Source organism: Neoarius graeffei, chromosome 16 (genome assembly GCF_027579695.1).
Source record: "Neoarius graeffei isolate fNeoGra1 chromosome 16, fNeoGra1.pri, whole genome shotgun sequence".
Taxonomy (NCBI): domain Eukaryota; kingdom Metazoa; phylum Chordata; class Actinopteri; order Siluriformes; family Ariidae; genus Neoarius; species Neoarius graeffei.
Genome location: NC_083584.1, coordinates 51,595,983 through 51,617,613, shown reverse-complemented (window position 1 = coordinate 51,617,613; position 21,631 = coordinate 51,595,983). Strand labels below are relative to the sequence as shown.

Below are 21,631 nucleotides of genomic sequence, written 5' to 3'. Positions count from 1 at the left end.
GGTTTCATCTGTCCAAAGAATGTTCTTCCAGAACCGTGCTGGCTTTTTTAGATATTTTTTAGCAAAGTCCAATCTAGCCTTCTTGAGGCTTATGAGTGGCTTGCACCGTGCAGTGAACCCTCTGTATTTACTTTCATGCAGTCTTCTCTTTATGGTAGATTTGGATATTGATACGCCTACCTCCTGGAGAGTGTTGTTCACTTGGTTGGCTGTTGTGAAGGGGTTTCTCTTCACCATGGAAATTATTCTGCAATCATCCACTACTGTTGTCTTCTGTGAGTGTCCAGGTCTTTTTGCATTGATGAGTTCACCAATGCTTTCTTTCTCAGGATGTACCAAACTGTTGAATTTGCCACTCCTAATATTGTAGCAATTTCTCGGATGGTTTTTTTCTGTTTTCGCAGCTTAAGGATGGCTTGTTTCACCTGCATGGAGAGCTCCTTTGACCGCATGCTTTCTTCACAGCAAAATCTTCCAAATGCAAGCACCACACCTCAAATCAACTCCAGGCCTTTTATCTGCTTAATTGAGAATGACATAACGAAGGAATTTCCCACACCTGCCCATGAAATAGCCTTTGAGTCAATTGTCCAACTACTTTTGGGCCCTTTAAAAACAGGGTGGCACATGTTAAGGAGCTGAAACTCCTAAACCCTTCATCCAATTTTAATGTGGATACCCTCAAATGAAAGCTGAAAGTCTGGACTTTGTCCATGTCCATTATATAAGTATAACTTGAATATGTTTCAATAAACAGGTAAAAAAACAAAATTTGTGTCAGTGTCCAAATATATATGGACCTAACTGTATATTACAGATATATGCACAAGTACGTTTCAAAAGCTTTAATAGTAAAATTAGTATTTAGTATTTGTGTTTTAGATATTTCTTCTGGGCGGCACGGTGGTGTAGTGGTTAGCGCTGTCGCCTCACAGCAAGAAGGTCCTGGGTTCGAGCCCCGGGGCTGGCGAGGGCCTTTCTGTGTGGAGTTTGCATGTTCTCCCCGTGTCCGCGTGGGTTTCCTCCGGGTGCTCCGGTTTCCCCCACAGTCCAAAGACATGCAGGTTAGGTTAACTGGTGACTCTAAATTGAGCGTAGGTGTGAATGTGAGTGTGAATGGTTGTCTGTGTCTATGTGTCAGCCCTGTGATGACCTGGCGACTTGTCCAGGGTGTACCCCGCCTTTCGCCCGTAGTCAGCTGGGATAGGCTCCAGCTTGCCTGCGACCCTGTAGAAGGATAAAGCGGCTAGAGATAATGAGATGAGATATTTCTTCTGTAGTTGTCTTGACTGTGAATGTAACAAAGTAATGTCCTGTAAGGTTTAATAAAGTGTTTGTCTGTCTGTCTCTAGAATCATGTCTTCAAATTCACAGGCAGTAAAATGGCCTCGTCGATCTAGACCGTGTCACACCTGCTGCATATGTATATTCTTCTTAGGCCCACTTTACACGGGGACGGTCTGAAACAAAAACGCAAAAGTCCGTTTTTGTTCTCACTTTTTTCCGCGTCTACACGACCGTTTTCAAGGAGGAAATCTGCGTCTGTACGGTGACGCATAAATGTGTGGAATTCAACTGGATGTTGTAATAGAGTGTGCCGAGCGGATGGAGTAGTCAGTCAGAATGATGAGCAAAACAAGGAAAATTCTTGTACAAAAATAGTTCTCTTTTTATTCTTAAGCCGGCAGTTAACACAAACAGGACAAACAAACAAACAAAAAACACTGATGACAAAACCAACCAAAAAAAAAAAAAATTCTGGGACAAAATGCCCACGCAAGCTAGGCTACTCTGGCATTACTCACACAGAGCTCAAGTCATGCGTCCTCTCCCTGCCGAGGCCATCTCCTGAATGAACAGTGCAGCGCATATTTAAAAGACTACGGCACAGTCTTAACACAATTAAAATCAATCAACACATCTAGACAGATTTTAACAGTTCTAAACATTTTCGCTGCATGCATTACACTCCTACAACAATGTGCAGACCTTAAATATTACAACAAACACTTGCGTAAGATTTTTAGACCATTTCTCTCCGCTCTAATGAGCTGCTTTCCCGCGCATCGCTGAAGAAACCTTGAAAAGCGCTTTCAGACCTGCACTCTGCTTTGGTCCCGCACCCGGAAGACTACAGCAGGTAAATGGCTACAAACATTTCTGGCTGATGTTAGATAAACTCTAACAGAAAAGGATTCAGATGTTAAACGTGCGCACTTAATGAATCTTTACACGCTATTGTTTATAGTGAAAACTAATAAATGCTTGCGCTGTTTAAACCTGTGTCGCGTCTTTTACTATGAACACATGGACCAAACATTTCAGGTTTACATATCTAAAAGTTGTAACAAATGTACCCGTAACAAAACATACTTGTAAAGCCCCCATTACCAAACCCACAACAAACATACAACACAGATTGTATTTGGAATGTCTTTGCAACTGTGGTTTAATCCATTGCACTTGACCATTGAAACATGACCAGCGGGAGGAACCGCTGTTTAGTGACAGACGCATTGCGCTCTGTCACAGATGTGCATGCCAGGCGGTGCTGTGAAAGACCTCCGCTATGTCTGCACGCATGCGCAACATCTTCCGTCTTGTCTGATCTGCACATCTGCGCCGCGAAAACTTTGACTACTCTGGCTATGGTAAGTAAGAAAGTAAGTAAGAAAGTAAGAGCATACTATACCCGCCTCTGTTCATTAACGGTATATGTGCAGATTCGGTATAGATGTTCGAAGGACTCCTGGACGTTTATTAAAGCTGCCAGAGCAGCTTGAAGGTCCGTTGGATCGATGTAATCAAACATGCTCTTACTTTTTTACTTCCCGGGCTGGCATGTACAGTATATGACATATGTATGACGTAAACGCGTACCCGACGTGAGCAGATCCGAGCAGAGTTTCACGTATTGGGTAGTTTAGACGGATATGCAACGGGGGCTGTTTTTAACTTATCCACTCTGGAAGGCGTTTTCAATTTTTTCCGTTTTTCAGCCTCGGAAACGCCGTCCCCGTGTAGACGAAAGGCACTTCCGATAAAATATTTAGTCGTTTTTACCCGACAGCGTCCTCGTGTAAACGGGCCCTTAGAGTTATCATTGCAATGACTTGTATAACATTTAATACCATATGTTTCTACCATCAGCTATGGAATCAGGAACAGGGATGAAGTGACTTTCATGAAGAAACTGAAGAAGAAATGAACACACTTGTAAGATTGTTTTTGTTCATTACAATCTGGAGAGATGTTAGGTTTATTTGTATAGCTCAAATGTCTGTTATTGTTCCCCAGCAAAGTGTGTGTGTGTGTGTGTGTGTGTGTGTTTTTTTTTACTTTAGTATTCAAAACATGTATCATGAGGGAGATAGAGAGCTTTTGTGACATACTATAATAAGAAAAACCATTACATTTGCATGAGGTTGCAAATGCACATATTATCTACACTTTATTCTACAGACTAAAGTGAATTATGAACACTTTTTTTTATACTTTTCCAGTTACTCTTTCTTTTTTCACTTCTTTTGGATATAGATTCTTCTTGAATCCGCAACACCCGTAGTCCAGATGATCCCACCGATCTAAGAATATGCAAAGACATTTAACCACATCTTTTAAATATTAGGACCTTGTTCCTGGTGAAATTAGAACCTTGTACCTGACTTGAAATTTCCTAGTGTAACATTACCTCAGTAAAGAGATCTCATTGTTGTTGTTGCATTGCTCAGACTACAGCCACCTTCAGGAACATTATTATATAAGGAATTACCTGTATAATACATTTTTGTTTTTGTACTGTTGAATCTGAATGTTTCCTTGGCTCATGGACCAAACCTTTTTAAGTCACCTTTGGAGCGTTTGAGGTTGAGTACTCATTTTTATTTGTACATAAGTTTGTTTGTTTTCTGGAAGCATATTAAAACCCTACATTGTCTTGTGTTTACTTTTGTGACTGTTTTTTTCCCCCACTCATAACTGCTGTTGAGATGTGATCGGTTGTGCTCAAAAACATCTCAATGAACCAGTTTGACTATCATTCGGCTGTCAGGCTTGTCGATTTGGTTTAATTTGAAGTGAGTTGATTAACATGGCAGCCAGATTGCAACGCTGCTTATAAACAGAGTGAGCATCACGTTTCGGAAGTGTGAAAAAGTGAGACAGAGCTGAGGATCGAGAATAGTTGCCTCTCCTTCTTGGCGTACAGCATGGGTGCAGTGTCGAAACAGCAGGAGCTGCAGAGAATCTCCTTAGAGCTGCACAAGGTAACACTACAAATACAGCAGCTCAACAACAGACTTCATTTACTGGCTCTGATGAAGGAAGTCCGGGAGAATGTTGGCTGCCATAAGGAAGGTTAGGACGTTTGCTTTGCCGATTGTTGTTGCAGTAGTAGTAATAATAAATAATGCATATTCAGCTGAAATGCTTGAAGTAATATCTGTCTTATTTGGTTTAATTGACAGTCTTTCTTGTGTTAAAATTTAACAGTAAATGATCCTACTGAGACAGACGAGTATGAAAAAATTGAGGAGGAACTCAATAAACTTCTAGAAAAGAAATTATCACTGCAAGCATTACAAGAAAAACTGGAAGGAACATCAGGTAATGATAAAAGTTGCATGTTTGTCATATGTTTATACTTGACATCTCCATTACTGATTTCACATCTTATAACGGATTTTTTATTTTGTTTTATAGATGACGCTTGTAGCACAGTGCAAAAACATGAGCCTTTGAGTACTGAGATATTTATAGTGGAGAAACCGCCGTCCTATCCAGGTCAGAACGTTGTTTTTTTTTTTTTAAGAGACACATTTGACAGGATTTCATTCACTGTTGATTCTTATACAGCTTTTAAAAATGTCCTTTTTTAATGAAAAGTCATGTATGAATATTAACAAGTATAATCATATTTTAGTCTCAGAGAATGTACATTTTGTCAAACTGTAACTAAATTACACAGCTGACACAACAGTGACACGTCGGTCCATGGGGAAATAAGTCTTTCTGTGTTTAAGGTTTTTTTTACTCCTACACTGCAGTCTTCCTTCCAAAACACAGCACACACAGACAACTACACGAAGCACAGCTTGTGTAAAGTCAGCACTCCACGTTATTAGTTAATAGATAAAAATGAGTTCCATAAAAATCAGGGCTTTGAACCGGTTCAAGGAACGAAAACGAAAACCGGGAACTTTTTCTATTTCACATGGAACAGAAACGAAACCAGAAACTTTATTATTTTTTATGTTCCGGAACAGAAACGCTTATTAAAAATAATGGTAACCGGTTAATACCGGTTTTTATTTCGTTCCTCAAAGTTTCCATAGCCTACAAATAAAAAAGCCATTCTTCTCCTGCACAAGTTTCTATGACCCGCTGGGGTTCACTTCCTGTGTGACGTTCGCTGACTGAATGGAGAGAGCGGGAGGGTGGACTACTATCACATCTCCATTACTGAGTGTCTGAGCAAAGAAGAGCCTGAACGTTGCAACCTCCCTATTGGCTGTTTGTAAAAATGTATCAATTGTTGCCCTTCCCACGGGAATCATCGCGGGCTCGAGAGACGAGACCTGACGAGTTAGTTCGTTGGTAGCAGAACAAAATGTCTGGACACAAATCGGGTTTTCAGAAAAGGAAAGAAAATAAACGGAGGGTTGAAAATACAAAAAAGGAGGCAGAAAATGCAAAACGAGTTTTAAGGTAGGACAAATGGTTACTTTTTAAGGCAGCCCGCCGTGGCTGCAGGCTTTCAGTTGTGTCATTGAATGGTTACTTTTCTGAGGCAGCCCGCCGTGGCTGCCTGCAGGCTTATTGATTATAGCCCATTTAGTTAAAATAGTTGATATAAAATGTTTATAGCTATAGTTATGTGATGGTTGTCCTGATTTAGACTGGTGTTTTTTTTTTTTTTGGGGGGGGGGGGGGGGGGGGGGGGTTGCGCGATGTTGCACCCGGGTCCAGATTAGGGCAGAACCGGCCCTGGCTACATTTCAGGTGTAGTTTGTTTTATGTATGTACTTCCATAGATGTGTACTTGGTCTTCCAATATGGCGCCTAACAAAATCTCGCGGCTCAGTGACGTCATGCGGTAGCCCTCTATAGGGCCTGACTAGCCTTTGGTAACACACTAAACGAATTATCTTTCATTTTTGGCACTTTTTCTGTTTGTGTAGATGGGAAGACATACTGAGAATCCAAATCGCCAACATTTGAAATAATTGTTTTGAATTATTTCTTGTCTTATTTAATGAAGGTTGTAATAGAATTAGCCTACATTTGGCTTAAGCTGGATGAGACAGAGACATAACTTTATAGCCATTTGTTAAACAGCTGACAGGGAACGTAATTAACCGTTCCGGGAACGAAATTTTTTTGTTCTAACCGGTTCGGGAACGTCTATTTAATGGTGGAACCTAAAACCGGAAACGTTAAAATTCCATTTCTGTTCGGAACGAACCAATAGGAAAAAAATTCTGGTTCAAAGCCCTGATAAAAATAACCTTTCTTTTTTTAATTGTCAGTTAGAACTTCCTCAAAGTCCAGATTGCTGTTTCTTCAGACTGGATCATTCGGGGTTTTCTGCTGAATGAAACATTTGTGAGATTTCTCAACCTGCAGAAATGCAGCAAGACATTTTTGTCAAGATCTGGAAGCATTGTAGCATCACATGATGTAAAATATAAAAGTTTAATTTTCCAAAGCCATTCCTACACAAATGTTCTTGTGTTGTGTTAATATCATCCTTACAATGTCTCCTATTTTTACAAAGTAATCTTTTTATATCTTCAGTTAAACTTCAAAAACCTTAGTCAACAAGAATGCAGTTCTTTATTATTTATTTATTTATTCATTCGTTCTCCTGCAAACATAATTGCTGCGATAGTAGATACATGCTATAGCCAAAAGTATGTGGACATCCATCACACTTGTTGCATTAATATGGAGTTGGCCTGCACTGTTCTGGGAAGGCTTCCCACTAGGTTTTGGGGCATGGCTGTGGGGATTTGTGTTCATTCAGTTACAAGAGCATTAGTGAGATCAGGCACTGATGTCAGGCGAGGAGAATGTTCAGTGTTCGATGTGTACAGGAGCATTGGCATGCTTAAACAGGAAAGGTTCTTCCCCAAACTGTTGCCACAAAGTTGTAACCAAACAATTGTCTAAAATGTTTTTTTATGCTGTAGCATTAACAGTAACATTATCCTTCACTGGAACTAAGAGGCCCAAACCCTGAAAACAGCCCCAGACCATTATGGTCACTCATCCACCACACTATACTGTTGGCACTATGCATTGTGGTAGGTAGGGTTCTCCTGGCATCCACCAAACCCAGATTCATCCATCAGACTGCCAAATAGTGCAGCGTGATTCATCACTCCAGAGAACACGTTTCCACTGTTCTAGAGTCCAGTGGCAGCAAGCTTTACACCACTCCAGCCCACACTTGTCATTGTGCTTAGTGAGCTTAGGCTTGTGTGCAGCTGCTCCACCAGGAAACCGTTTTCATGACGCTCCCGATTCACAGGTGTTGTGCTGATGTTGCCTCCAGACGCAGTTTGTGGAACTTGCAAGTGATGCAACAAAGGTTAGGTGAAATTTTTGTGCTACATGTTTCTGCAGCACTCTTTTTTGACTTTGCATGATGTACTGTGTCATGGCTGAGCCTTTGTTGCTCATAGATTCTCCATTTCACAGTACTAGCACTTAGAGGTGACTGGGTCAGATCTAGCAGGGCAAAAATTTCAAGAACATTTGAAGTCACTGAGCTCTTTAGAACAACCCATTGTACTGCCAAAGTTCATCTATTCAGATGATGATGATTATTATTACTATTATTAAAAGAGGGTCAGGATGTAATTCCAATGGCGTAGCCACCACGGTCCCACCAGGCGCACAAAGACAAATCCCACACCGCCTACACAGCCACCGCAATGCTGTGCCATGGACCCACAAAGTGAGCACGGAAGCACCACCGCACAGAGCGCTGGCATATCCCAAACCACCTGCACAGCCACTGCAACACCACCGGGCCAAGCACAAAAGCACCGCCACGCAGAATGCATGGCTGTGCTAAATTTGATGCACCTGTTAGCAATGCATCCATTTTGGCATATCACTACAGTGACGTGACTAGAGTGATGTGACCGCTCTGACGGCTTCACCCATCAAAGTCTCTGGGGAACATTACAGTAGTGGTTTCCAGTTGCCTTCTACTGGATTATTATAGAGGTTTTCTCCTCTCAACCATTCACATTCACACCTATGTACAATTGGGAGCCACCGCTTAGCCTAACATGCATGTCTTTGGACTGTGTGGGGAAACCAGAGCACCGGAGAACATGCAAACTCCACACAGAAAGGCCCCTGCTGACTGCTGGGCTCGAACCCAGAACCTTCTTGCTGTGAGGTGACAGTGCTAACCACTACACCACCGTACCGCCCCTGTTAGCAACGGGCGTGGCTAAAACACCTGAACTCAATCGTTTGGAGGTGTCCACATATTTCTGGCCATATTGTGTTATGATGACTGCACTATAAAACTTTGACTTCAGACATGGTGTGATTAGCTTGGACTGTTTGATCAGATGGTTCAGACCCAGGCTCTTTTTTTTTTTTTTTTTAATAGTTTTGAATGTGAGTGTGAATGGTTGTTTTGTCTCTATGTGTCAGCCCTGCAATGACCTGGTGACTTGTCCAGGGTGTACCCCGCCTCTTGCCCATAGTCAGCTGGGATAGGCTCCAGCTTGCCCACGACCCTGCACAGGATAAGCGGGTATGGATAACGGATGGATGGATGAATGTTTTGAATGTTCGCTCAAATTCTCACAGCTGTGTAACTACAAGCTGCCAAACTTTCTGCTGCTTCAATTTTTGCAAACATGAAAATTGAAATTTGCGACCCAAAATGCTATACAATACAGTGCCTTCCAGAATTATTAGCGCCCTTCATGAGAATGAAATATATGAAAAGAATAACACCTGATAAAAATTACAATAATTGATATATTGTTTTTGGTGTGTATAAATATATAGTACCAGTTAAAAGTCTGGACACGGCTTCTAATTCAGTGTTTTTTCTTTATTTTTATTAATTAAAAGTCACTTCATGTCTTAAAGTAATGATGGATGTCGTTTCTCTTAGTTGAGCGGTGCCTGACATAATATGGATTACTAAATTTGTGGAATAGGGCTATTTACTGCATTTTTATTATTTACTGTTTGATCTCAAACACATTAAGAAGGCGAGAAATTCTGCTAATTAACTTTGGTAAGTATTGACCAGATGCCAGCGCACATCACACTGTTCCATTTCGGTCTGTCACATTGGCCTTTCTAACATACTCGGAAGTGCTCCCATACAACCGGACCTTAAGTATTTTGTACTATAGTTTTATATAATATTTAAAGGTCATAGGCAAGGGTCGGAGGTGGAACGTAGAATATCAACTTTTATTTTCTAGAAGAACAAGCCAAAAAGCACATTCAATCTTCCTGGTGTCTAATTTGCACTCTAAAATTGAATAAAACGGTTAAAATGTACTGGTTTGCACAAGTTCCAAAGGTTTGTTTACATCTCACTTACGTGCACTTTTACCACCAGGGGACCGTCGTCGTGACGTCATTCAAGGCAAACAGACTGGGAGCAGTTCTGTGTTTACTTGCGAACCGAGCACACGTGTACGGACTTTGGTTGTGAGAGGTTGTGTAAAATGTCTGACTTAAATTCTGGACCACATATGACACGAATCCCCTACCTTTGGCTGTGGCTGGTACATGTCCTCATCTGGCATAACTAGGGGATTTAGTCAAAATTATGTGACTTATTCCCAACACTCGATCCTAATACAGCTGCTTCAAAATAAAAGTTAAAAAAAAAAAAAGATTCCTACCTCTTTTTCAGTTTGCACATAGACAGACGAAGAAGCTGTTGATGGCCCTGCCATCTCAAGATGATCTTCAGTGGGGAGATCAGCATTGTCACCAGAAGAATCTGCCGACTCCGTGTTATTACCACTCTGTCTTGAAGATGTTAGGGCATCTTCCAGAACCTGACAAAATTTGCAAATTTTACTTAATGACAAATATTTTTACAGTTAGGAGGTTAATTTATTTAACTGTTGGGTCATTCGTGATTCGTGATTCGTCCACTTCGGGCCCGAGGGAAAGGCATTCACGAAGGAATCCAAGGGTCTCTTTCTGGGCGAACCCAACATTAACCACTTTATAAATATAATTTTTTTTGCTGGAGAGAAACATACATTGTTTGTTACATACAATACAATTCATACATGGGCTAATTTTCAACAAGGCAATAATAACATATACCAGGACAGTTAATGGGGCCACCCACTGATGCACACACATAATCCCTATAATATAATGTGGATTTGTTTATATTGCTAATATAATATATTGCTAATAGTAATACAAGCATTATACTATTTATAGCCTACTCTAAGCGAGGAAATATCCCTTTGTCTCATTTCCACAATGATTGTACAGGATCCCTCAGGATTCTTGACTTGTCAGTTGCAAGCTAAGGTAAAAATGTTTACCTCCAATCTTCTCCTTTTTGCTTGACCGTTGCTGCTCCGTTTCTTCTTTGACTGCTTGATTTTGTGTTCGAATTTTGTCGGAACAGCGTCAGGTTTGAGCCTTCTCTGTCCGACACTGACACCTAAACTCTCCAACAGATGGGGATTCTTCAAAAATGAATCCTCGTCGAAGTGATCGGAGCACAGAGTGGAGTATTTATCCGGCTACCACCCCTCTCACTTCACGCGCACAATCCACTCTCTCCGCCTCTTCTCCTCTCTTGGAAAACGGTAAAAACTTTTTCCTCAACTGGTCCCATTGTTACAGTTCACTGCACAACAATAAGGCATGGTTTTTCTTTGGAAATTCCCGAACGCACGTCTGCACTCAAGCCGAACGGCAATGTAAGTAAACGGAAGTGGACTCAACTCAAGAGGTTTCTTTGCCTTGAATGACATCACGCACCAAGTGGTCACGAAAATCGCTGAGCAGAAATTCGCCGCGATCCGCACTAACTTATTTTAATTATTACTTTTTAACAATACTTCTTGGGACCAGAAGAAAATTACAGAGGGTTTTTTTTAACATATAAAGTTTCAAATGTGCACAAATTGAAAACCTTTGCCTATGACCTTTAAGTTATTCCACGAAATCGAGTTGTACATAAGCTGCTAGCCGATGAGGCGTGTAGCGCCGAGTTTGTTATAAGCCATGTACAACAAGATTGAGTGGAATAATTGTTTTATTCTATCCACATTCACTGGATTTTGAGAAACGGAGCATTTTTATTTTTTTTGCAAATTCGATAAATAAAAACTTTGTACAAAACATCTGAGAAAATCATTTCCGCCTAGAATGTAAACAAACCGGTGAAATGATGGTAGCAATTTGTGAAAAATGCTATAATAATTCTTGAAAAATAAAAGACAAGTTCTTACCATCAAATACTTTCATTCCATATTTTGTTGCCTTTTTTTTGTATTTTTGGGGTTTTGTTTTTGCGTAGCGTTTTTATTTCGTCCTCAGTTGGTTCAGCGACACGCGTTTCCATTTTCTTCTTTGGTTATTTGGCAGTTTGCAAACCAACTTAAAGGTGCATTACTGCCACCAACTGGGCTGGAGTGCGGAACAGGCAATGGGGGGCTATATTCTTTTAGCTATTTCTGTTTCTTCTGAATACTTGACAACAAAGTGATGCATCTGACTTGATGCACTCTGCCATTTTGTTTTTCTCTACTCACAGTATATGAGCTGATATCCTAGGAGTAGAGTAGCCAATCAGAGTGTGCGATTGCTCATATCCAGAGAATGTGGATAGAATAATTTGTATTAATCTGTTTTCATGCTAGTATGCTAGATGCTTACCTAACAGCATGTTTAGGAGACATGTGTTTCTTTTATAAATCCCTATAGCCCCTCCTGATTCGAGTTTAAGAGAAAGCTACTTGTTCAGAGGATGAAGCTTGGACTTTATGCTTAAATGTTTACTTCACTTTATGGTTACCTTTTACATGATGTACTTTTAATGTTATTCAGTGTGTTGAATATATTGTTCGGAATGCAGATGTATCAAATCGAGAGCCTTGTATTGAATATGCTGTATCGTTACACCCCTATTGCTTCTGTATTTTTAATTTATTTATTTAGTTATTTATTTTGTTATATCCATTGCCTGTTTTGTGCAAGTCAACAATCATGTCTCTTGTGGTTTTTCCTGTGGTAATAGATGCCAGACGTTTTTAGCTTCATAGATATACCTGAGAGAAAACAGGACGTGGTTAAAGACAGAAACAGACTTCCTGGAGACTCGGAGCAAATGCGAAAGAATGCATTTTTCAACAATGACCGTTCATTTGCATTACGCTAAAATATTTCATTAAGGGTGTTGATAAATTTTATTTCTAGAAAAAAATGAATATTAAAAAAGAGTAGCTCTAATAAGAGGTCATTTTTCCCCCTCCGATTGTTTAAGTGGTAAATTTCCAATCATTTAAAAATCTGTTGTATTGCTTATATTTTCTGAAAGGTGCCATTAATTCTGGAAGGCACTGTATCTCTATTACAATTTGATCTTCCAAGAGCATCAACAGCTTTTGCTTTCAAGTATGAATTCATGTTCTGGTGAACTCTGACTCTATGAGTTTTTGAGACTAGCATGAAACTAGTCTTTAGCACCAGTGTCACACCAGCTCTGTGTCTAACTTCACCCACTGTATAATTTTGAAAAATACTAAAAAGTGAGCAAGGGGCTTGGAGGGGGGGGGGTTATAGTCCTCACTCAGGGGCTGGGGGAGGTAGGATTAGAGGGTGTTCACATTCTTCTTTAAGATAAATTTCATGACGTAGAAGATTACCAAGTGGTCGACTCGACATCAGTCTTGCAAGGTTCAGGATTATTTTAACCAGTAGATGGTGTTTTTGAGCCATTTTCAACCCATTATAAATCACTGATTTTATAAAAATAGTAATCGTGTCACTATTACGAACTGCATTGATGTTTCATCACAGTATAGTTATAATTAGTAGTTTACAGTTTAAATATAGTGTACTACATATAATTTACATATAGTATAGTGAAATAGTTGACAGCTCAAAAACACATTTAATGTGAAGTGCCCCTTTTAAATACCCCTGCACCAATATGTCTCAAAGTGAAGTGTGTTTGTTTGTTTGTTTGTTTGTTTCAGCTCCTCAGATAATTTTAGAAATAAACAAATTATCACGATATCCTTCACAAACACAGTGCCCTTACTGTGAACAGTACATTACTACAGAGGTCAGCACAGTGATTGGGAACACCACCTGGCTCATGTGCCTGGCATCTGCCTTCATTGGGTGAGTATCAAAATACATTTAGCCCAAGTTCTAGTGTTTTCTTCTAGAAACGTATAATCTGTTCACTTACAAAAAAATTAAGTAGAGTCTAACAGATTACTTACATAAAACACAATGCATTTGGGTCCTGGCACTCCTCAATAGGAGTTCCTGTGTAGTTAGTACATGGATATCATCAAAAAGGAAATCTTGCTGGAAAACCAGCATTTTATACAAAAATAAATCCCCACAACCTGTTACTGTTGAGGTTAGAAGTTTACATTGATCATAGACATGAATGTCAAGGCATTAGCCTGCTTTATCCACAACCAGCTTTGATAAACGACTAACCCCAGGCTAGACGGTGAGTTCTCTATTTAGCTGTATTTTATATGGTTGGTTTGTTTCCTTGGCTGTTTGAGTATTGATACTTCAGCAGAATATTACACTAAGTATTGTTGTCACTTGTTCAGTTGGCACTAGAAGTTTCTTGTCTAGAAGTTCAGCACTTCTTGTACCTGACTTTTGAACTCGTTGTACATTGCTCTGAATAAGAGCGTCCGCTAAATGCAATGCAATGTAATGTAATCTTGGGTTTTCAGTTATTTCTTTGAACTGTTCTTTTTCTGGGGAAGAATGATTTTACACCACATGTCTTTAATAGAAAAAAAAATTGGTGCACATTTGAATTTATTTTGGGTTTGCTGAAATCATCACAGGGTTGCATTTATATATACAGGGTCAAAAAATTACATACAGCCCACCTAATATTTTGTTAAATGTCCTTTAGCAAGTTTCACCTTGATGACTTTGTTAGCCATCAACAAGCTTCTGGCAGAATTCTGGGTCCATATTTGACCGCTGTTCTTGAATTAGTAGCGTTCAATTAAATTTGTTGATTTCCTGGCACGGACCTGATTTTTTGATGTCAGGACTTTTGGGAAGCCCATTCCTAAAGCTTAATGTTGGCCTGCTTTATCCACAACCAGCTTTGATGTGTTTGGGGTCATTGTCCTGTTGGAACACTATTGTGTTCAAGTTTCAAATGTCTAGCTGATGGTTTGAGGTTGTGCTGAAGAATTCTGAGGTATTTTTCCTCCTTCATTATTCCATCCACTTTGTTTAAGCATGGTTAACAGTTGCTACAGTGTTCTTGGGGTTGAATGCTTCACCTTTACTCCTCCAAACATACTTCTGGTCATTGTTGCCAAACAACTTGATCTTTGTCTCATCTGACCATAAAACTTTCCTCAAGAAGACTTTTGGTTTGTCCATGTGATCAGCTGCAAACTTTGTGGTTGAAGGTGTTAATTTTGGAGCAGGGGCTTCTTTCTTGGATGACAGCCTCTCAGTTCATGGTGATATAAAACTAGCTTGAGTGTAGACAGTGTTCCAGCTGCTTCCAGTTCATGGCAGGCCTGTGCCTTGGTGGTTCCTGACCATCTGAAACAATTTCCTCTCAACTGAGGGTGGCAGCTTGGGTCTTCTCCCAGACTTTGGCAGAATGGCTACACTATCCAATAACTTGTAGTTATCAACCAAGCCCTTTTTATTTTGTGCACAGAGAATCTACCAGCTGTAGTTAATCAGGATCACTAACAGGAAGTTAAGAGGCCTTGGCAAGTTAAGAGACATTTTGGAACTTTCAGCAGCACTGAATTAATAATCTAAGTGGGTGTATGTCTAGTTTTGAACATGAATGTATAATTTTAACCCTGTGTTGATTTCAGAAAACCCAAAATAAATTAAAACTTGTGGACCAAGTTTTTTGTTTTCCTATTAATGATGCATGTTATACAATCATTCTGCTGCAGAAAAAGAACAGTTCAAAGAAATTATTGAAAGCCCAATATTGCCATGACATTCATGTCCATGATGGATGGATGTAAACTGACCTCAACTGAGGTTGGAAAAGGAGAGGAATGCCGCTTTTTTCCACTACAAACGCGGCTGGGTCGGGCTGAGCCGTGCCGTGCTGAGTCGAGCTGAGTGGGGCTGTTGGAGTTGCATTTCGACTACAACCGCGCTGAACTGTGCTGGCTGGAAGTGGGTGGACACATTGGGTGGAGTTAGCGAAAGTGGGTGGATGTCAGGTGATGTCGTTAAGCAGCGCAAACAGTGACATCAGTGATCTTTTAAGCGGTAGTCTCACGACCCGAATAGTAAACAATAAACATGGAGGACATGGAGTCGTTAGTGTTGCTGGTCTTGGTGCTGTGGCTTGTTGTCACCGACAACGCGGACAGATACTGGCAAGAGCGTATAGATGAGGTGAGGCGCATAAGGCTTCAGAAATTCTCGTAATTCGTAATTCTTCTCCTTCCGGGTTTGCGGTGTTTACAGATCCCAGCGCGCTCGCGGGGCGTGTGTGGGCATGTGAGGACACTCCTCCTCACCAATCAGTGCACAGGGGAGTGTCTGCTCACGCCCCCAACCTCACTCGGCTCGCTTTGGCTCGCTTCAGCCCCACTCCAAAACCGTGCGAGTTTTAGGGGCTAAGCAGGGCTGAAGCGAGCTGAGTCATGCTGGTTTTTGGTAGTCGAAACGTGAGCCGTGTCGGGCTGAAGCGAGCTGAAGTGAGCTGAAAAAGGGTAGTGGAAAAGGGCCATAAGGGTCATGAGAGAAACTTTCTCCCCCTTTTGAAATGTTACTAGGAGACACATTTCAGTGAACAGTGTACCGTATGTGCTATTTTAGTCTAGCATAATTCAACAATAAAAATGGACAATATCTCTGTCCATCTACTTTTTCCAAACAAACTAGTCATCAAGTCAGTTTATTTGTATAGCATTTTTAACAACAGACATTATCACAAAGCAGCTTTACGGAAAAATAGACTTTAAACATATTAACTAATTTCATCTCTAATAAATGTATTTATCCCTAATGAGCAAGCCTGAGGAGATGGTGGCAAGGAAAAACTCCCTGAGATGACATGAGGAAGAAACCTTGAGAGGAACCAGACTCAAAAGGGAACCCATCCTCATCTGGTTGATAAGATAGCTTGATTATAAATGACTTGCTTCTATAACTGTGTCCCATATAGTCATGTTATAATTGTGTAATCAGGAAATTCATTATAGTTTTGATCTGAAGCATATTTTGTTGAAGTTATTAACTGTTCATTGATGGAGACTTAAGTATAAAACTGTTCATGACAACTACAGTCCTAAAGTTATCATGGCAATTGTAGTCCCCAGCCATCGTAGCAAAACTGTAAGTGTCCAGAGCCGTCTTCTAAGTGCGTTTTTCGAATGTCCATATGGTGCTGTCCTCCACAGGAGCAATGTGATGAGGCTTCAACCAGAAGTAGGGCATCAGGATGAATCAGACAGGTCTGAAGAGCAGACGAAGTTAGCACCACTGGTGTCTCAGGATTGACATGTAACTCAGCACAAAAAGACAGACAGACCGAGAGAGAGAGAGATGAAACAAAAACACAGGTTGTTGGGTATGCCTGGTGTCACCTAATGGTTAAGAACGGAGGGGGGGGCGTCAGCATCTATACATCCCAGTTTACGAAAACACTCTATGCCTGAGGACCCTCCAGATCTACTCCTTTACCTAATAAAAACCTATTAACAAAAGGCTTGACTTAAAAGATATATTTTCAGCCAAGACCTAACCATTGATACTGTGTTTGAGTCCTGAACACTACTTGGAAGGCTGTTCCATAAATGTGGGTCTTCGTTAAAAAAAAAAAGGCTCTGCCCCTGATGTTGCCTTCACTATATGAGGTACCAACAGATAGCCTGCACCTTTTGACCCAATGCTAGCATAGTGTCTCAAATCACATAATCACATCAAGTCTGTTATTGAGTATTAACACTAACTGGGTTTCCTATTACAGTTGGTATTTGAATGAGACTGTTCATAATAATAACAATGACAGGGAAATATTTGAAGTGAAACAGGGCTTCTCAGTGTGTTTAACATCACTGCATAAAATTGCTAAACATTTTACAGTTTGACTTGGAAACCTGGGGCGGCACGGTGGTGTAGTGGTTAGCGCTGTCGCCTCACAGCAAGAAGGTCCGGGTTCGAGCCCCGTGGCCGGCGAGGGCCTTTCTGTGTGGAGTTTGCATGTTCTCCCCGTGTCCGCGTGGGTTTCCTCCGGGTGCTCCGGCTTCCCCCACAGTCCAAAGACATGCAGGTTAGGTTAACTGGTGACTCTAAATTGACCGTAGGTGTGAATGTGAGTGTGAATGGTTGTCTGTGTCTATGTGTCAGCCCTGTGATGACCTGGCGACTTGTCCAGGGTGTACCCCGCCTTTCGCCCGTAGTCAGCTGGGATAGGCTCCAGCTCGCCTGCGACCCTGTAGAACAGGATAAAGCGGCTAGAGATAATGAGATGAGATGAGACTTGGAAACCTGATGTTTTGGCTCTGACATGCAGTCTAGTGAATTTTGCTTTCAAATCTTCCATATGTACACAAGCTACATAGTGAGATGTCTGTGAAGGTTCTCAGTCATCCAGGTCATCGTAGTCCGTAGGTGCTAAAGAAGGCAACTGGACTTTCTTGAAATCCTTGAAGGTCTTCAAGGATTTCAAGCAAGTTCAGTTGCCTTCTTTAGCACCTACGGACTACGTAGAGAGAGTGTGAACAGTGTTGCTGCTTCTGCACTCATACGTAAAGTTACGACTGCTTCGTATTGGGCTGTATCACTCCAAACCTATATGGATTATTTACTACAACACCACTACAATTCCTACTAGACTGGTAAGCCAGTGCAATGAATATTATTCTGGTTTTTAGTCACTTGTGTTACTCCTATATATGTTCTAATATAATGTTCAAATATTATAGCAGTCCTTTATTAAGAATTTGGAAGTTAAAAAAAAAAGTACGATGGTCAAGGCTTGGGGTTGCAAAAAATTCATGCCGTCCATTTGGGGTTGTTTGCCTGAAAAATTTGTGAAGACCTGTATTAAAGACACATAATATGACTTGGGCCTGGCGTCTCGTATGTCTCCTTCAATATTAGACCTACTGATAATTACATAGACGTGTCTTCCATTGTTTCCTCATTTAGGTGCATCGCTGGCTGCTGCCTCATCCCCTTCTGCATCAGCGAATTCAAAGATGTAGTGCACAAATGCCCCAAGTGTCGCAGTCACATACACACGTCTACCAAGATGTAAGGAAAAGAGAAGGCCTTTTCCAGGAGTCTGAGAGTCTGCTTTCTGACTGGCTGCATGAAGTGTGCTCCACCGTCCTCCATGGAAAACACAGAAAATGTTCTAATATCTGACGCTGAATGAAAACAGTCCATCCTGAACATAACGACACAGACATTTTAATGACACAGAAGGCTATATGTACAATAAAGGTATGTACAATATTAAATTAAAGCCTCATTAGTTACACTGGGACATAGCATGGTGTAAAAAAAAAAAAAGAAATATTTTCATGTTTAAAAATCAAAAGCTACAAAATGAGACTAATTGCAAAGCAGAACTAAAACAGAACTCGAGTACCCTATTTTCCAGTATATGCTAGCATTTGTGCAATAGTAGTTTTGTTCCATTAAAACGTGTTTTATGACTTTTGGTGGTGATGCTCCATGCATAACATTGCATTCTAGTAAAGAGAGAAAACTGTCTCAAGTTAAATCAGTTCCTAATATAACCTGCTCATTAAAGTTCATAGTAGAGCTTTCTGAACTTTCACTTGATCCCTATGTCTTGGCCAGGCCAATTTTACAATTAAAATAAACAAACAAACTTTTTTTTACTCTGGTGTAAGAAGAATTCAGAGCATATTAATGTTTTTTGAACTGTATTTTCTTTTGTCTTTTTGCACTTTAATGCTGCTGTCATCACTTCCTCTGTCTGCTAATTGTTTAAATGTCTTTCCACATTGTGTTGAAATTTGATCTTTGTGATCAGATTGACAGTCTGTAACAGTCAAAGCTAATGTGAGAATGAGCAAATGAATTAAGCAGCAGCTACTACTTTATACAGTTCTGCTCATAAGTTTACATACCCCATGGCAGAATGGTAAACAAATGTTTGATTTTTTTTTTTTGATAAAACAGGAGTAATCATGCATCAGATTTCTTTTACTTAGTAAGTGTCCAGATGAAGCTCAGATTTATCATCACAGAAATTTGCATGTCATGCATATTATGTTTACATGTCCTTTGTATGTTGGGCCTGTTTCTACACAAGTAAATTCACTGTGAAAGTTAAGAACCTGACTTATCTGACTGATCTGTGTGTGTAAATGGTGTGTTTCTTGTGTGTTTGGTATACATTTGCACTGAATTTACTGGGTGCTAAATTAAAGCAAAAAGATCAAATGATCTGTTGAATCTATACAATAAATTAGGAAAAGATTTGAAATTGTCAATCAACATTATTCAAACTGATAAAGATGTGGGAAAACCAGTGGTCCTGTGGATACCAAGCCAACATCCAGTTAGACCAAAAAGATTCATGAAATAACTGCCAGGAAAATAGTGAGATGCAAAGGAAAAACCTATAAGCATCTTCTACTCAAATGCAGACTTGTATGATACAAAGCATTGTGGCCATTTCAGAAATTACAAGAAGGGAATAACTTAAATAAAAATGGCTTGCTGGTAGAGGTTCAAGAGAAAAAGTAATTTTACTGCAAAATAGCCAGCTTGAAATACACCAAACATCATCTGGAGAAATCAAGATTTCTGAAATAACTGTGCCTGAAATTAAAAAAAAAAAAAAAAAAATCTGAAATAACTGTATGATGCTACTAAACTTGAACAACTTTTAATCATCATGTTTGGAGAGGAATCAACAAAGCCTACTGTCAGAAAACCTTGAAGGAATGTTGCATGCATCAGCCGGGAAGCTGGATTGTCATGGGGTTCTCTGACATGACAACAATCTACAGCACATGCTAGAAGTCGCAGTGGAAGAAAGGGGAGGTTCTGACGTAGCTCTCACAGACCACTGATTTTTCATTCACTTTGCAGAGAACTGACCAGTGCAAGGCTTTTATGCCAAGAACTGTGGTCAGCCTTACAACTTGAGGAAAATAAAGGCACTCATTAAACAGCTATCACAAAAGCCTGCAAGTGATCGTTGGTGCTCAAGCTAGCAACACAATATTAAGAAGCAAAAAGTATATAAACTTTGACTTTGTGTCAATTGTGTATTTTCAGTTATAATTAAGATTAATATACATAAGTACATTCAGTCAAACTTTATTCTGTATAAATCACTCATTTTCTAAAAAATGGTAAAGATTCTATTAGGGGCATATACAGTGGTGCTTGAAAGTTTGTGAACCCTTTAGAATGTTCTACATTTCTGCATAAATATGACCTAAAACAACATCAGATTTTCACACAAGTCCTAAAAGTAGATAAAGAGAACCCAGTTAAACAAATGAGACAAAAATATTATACTTGGTCATTTATTTATTAAGGAAAATGATCCAATATTACATATCTGTGGGTCGCAAAAGTATGTGAACCTTGGCTTTCAGTATCTGGTGTGACCCCCTTGTGCAGCAATAACTGCAACTAAATGTTTCTGGTAACTGCTGATCAGTCCTGCACACCGGCTTGGAGGAATTTTAGCCCGTTCCTCTGTATGGAACAGCTTTGACTCTGGGATGTTGGTGAGTTTCCTCACATGAACTGCTTGCTTCAGGTCCTTCCACAACATTTCGATTGGATTAAGGTCAGGACTTTGACTTGGCCATTCCAAAACATTAACTTTATTCTTCTTTAACCATTCTTTGGTAGAACGACTTGTGTGCTTAGGGTTGTTGTCTTGCTGCATGACCCACCTTCTCTTGAGATCCAGTTCATGGACAGATGTCCTGACATTTTCCTTTAGAATTCGCTGGTAGAATTCAGAATTCATTGTTCCATCAATGATAGCAAGCTGTCCTGGTCCAGATGCAGCAAAACAGGCCCAAATCATGATACCACCACGTTTCACAGATGGGATAAGGTTCTTATTCTGGAATGCAGTGTTTTCCTTTCTCCAAACATAATGCTTCTTATTTAAACCAAAAAATTCTATTTTGGTCTCATCCATCCATAAAAAATTTTTCCAATAGCCTTCTGGCTTGTCCACATGATCTTTAGCAAACTGTAGATGAGCAGCAATGTTCTTTTTGGAGAGCAGTGGCTTTCTCCTTGTAACCCTGCCATGCACACCATTGTTGTTCAGTGTTCTCCTGATGGTGGACTCATGAACATTAACATTAGCCAATGTGAGAGAGGCCTTCAGTTGCTTAGAAGTTACCCTGGGGTCCTTTGTGACCTCGCTGACTATTAC

At 40.1% G+C, this 21,631-nt stretch overlaps 1 protein-coding gene across 3 annotated transcripts in view; it reads left to right on the top strand.

Annotated features, from left to right (window-relative positions):
• The window catches only part of snrnp25 (small nuclear ribonucleoprotein 25), a 28,234-nt gene extending 8,682 nt beyond the window's left edge, over positions 1–19,552 (top strand). Inside the window, exons 5-10 of one of the 3 annotated variants that reach the window (XM_060943137.1) lie at positions 3,151–3,216; positions 3,538–4,605; positions 4,702–4,782; positions 8,677–8,779; positions 13,230–13,377; positions 18,391–19,552. In XM_060943137.1, the coding sequence (XP_060799120.1) occupies positions 3,151–3,208 (58 nt within the window). In that variant the 3' untranslated portion in view covers positions 3,209–3,216; positions 3,538–4,605; positions 4,702–4,782; ... (1 more) ...; positions 13,230–13,377; positions 18,391–19,552. The other 2 variants (XM_060943136.1, XM_060943135.1) reach the window with 2 other exon arrangements.
• The last annotated feature ends 2,079 nt before the right edge of the window (positions 19,553–21,631 follow it).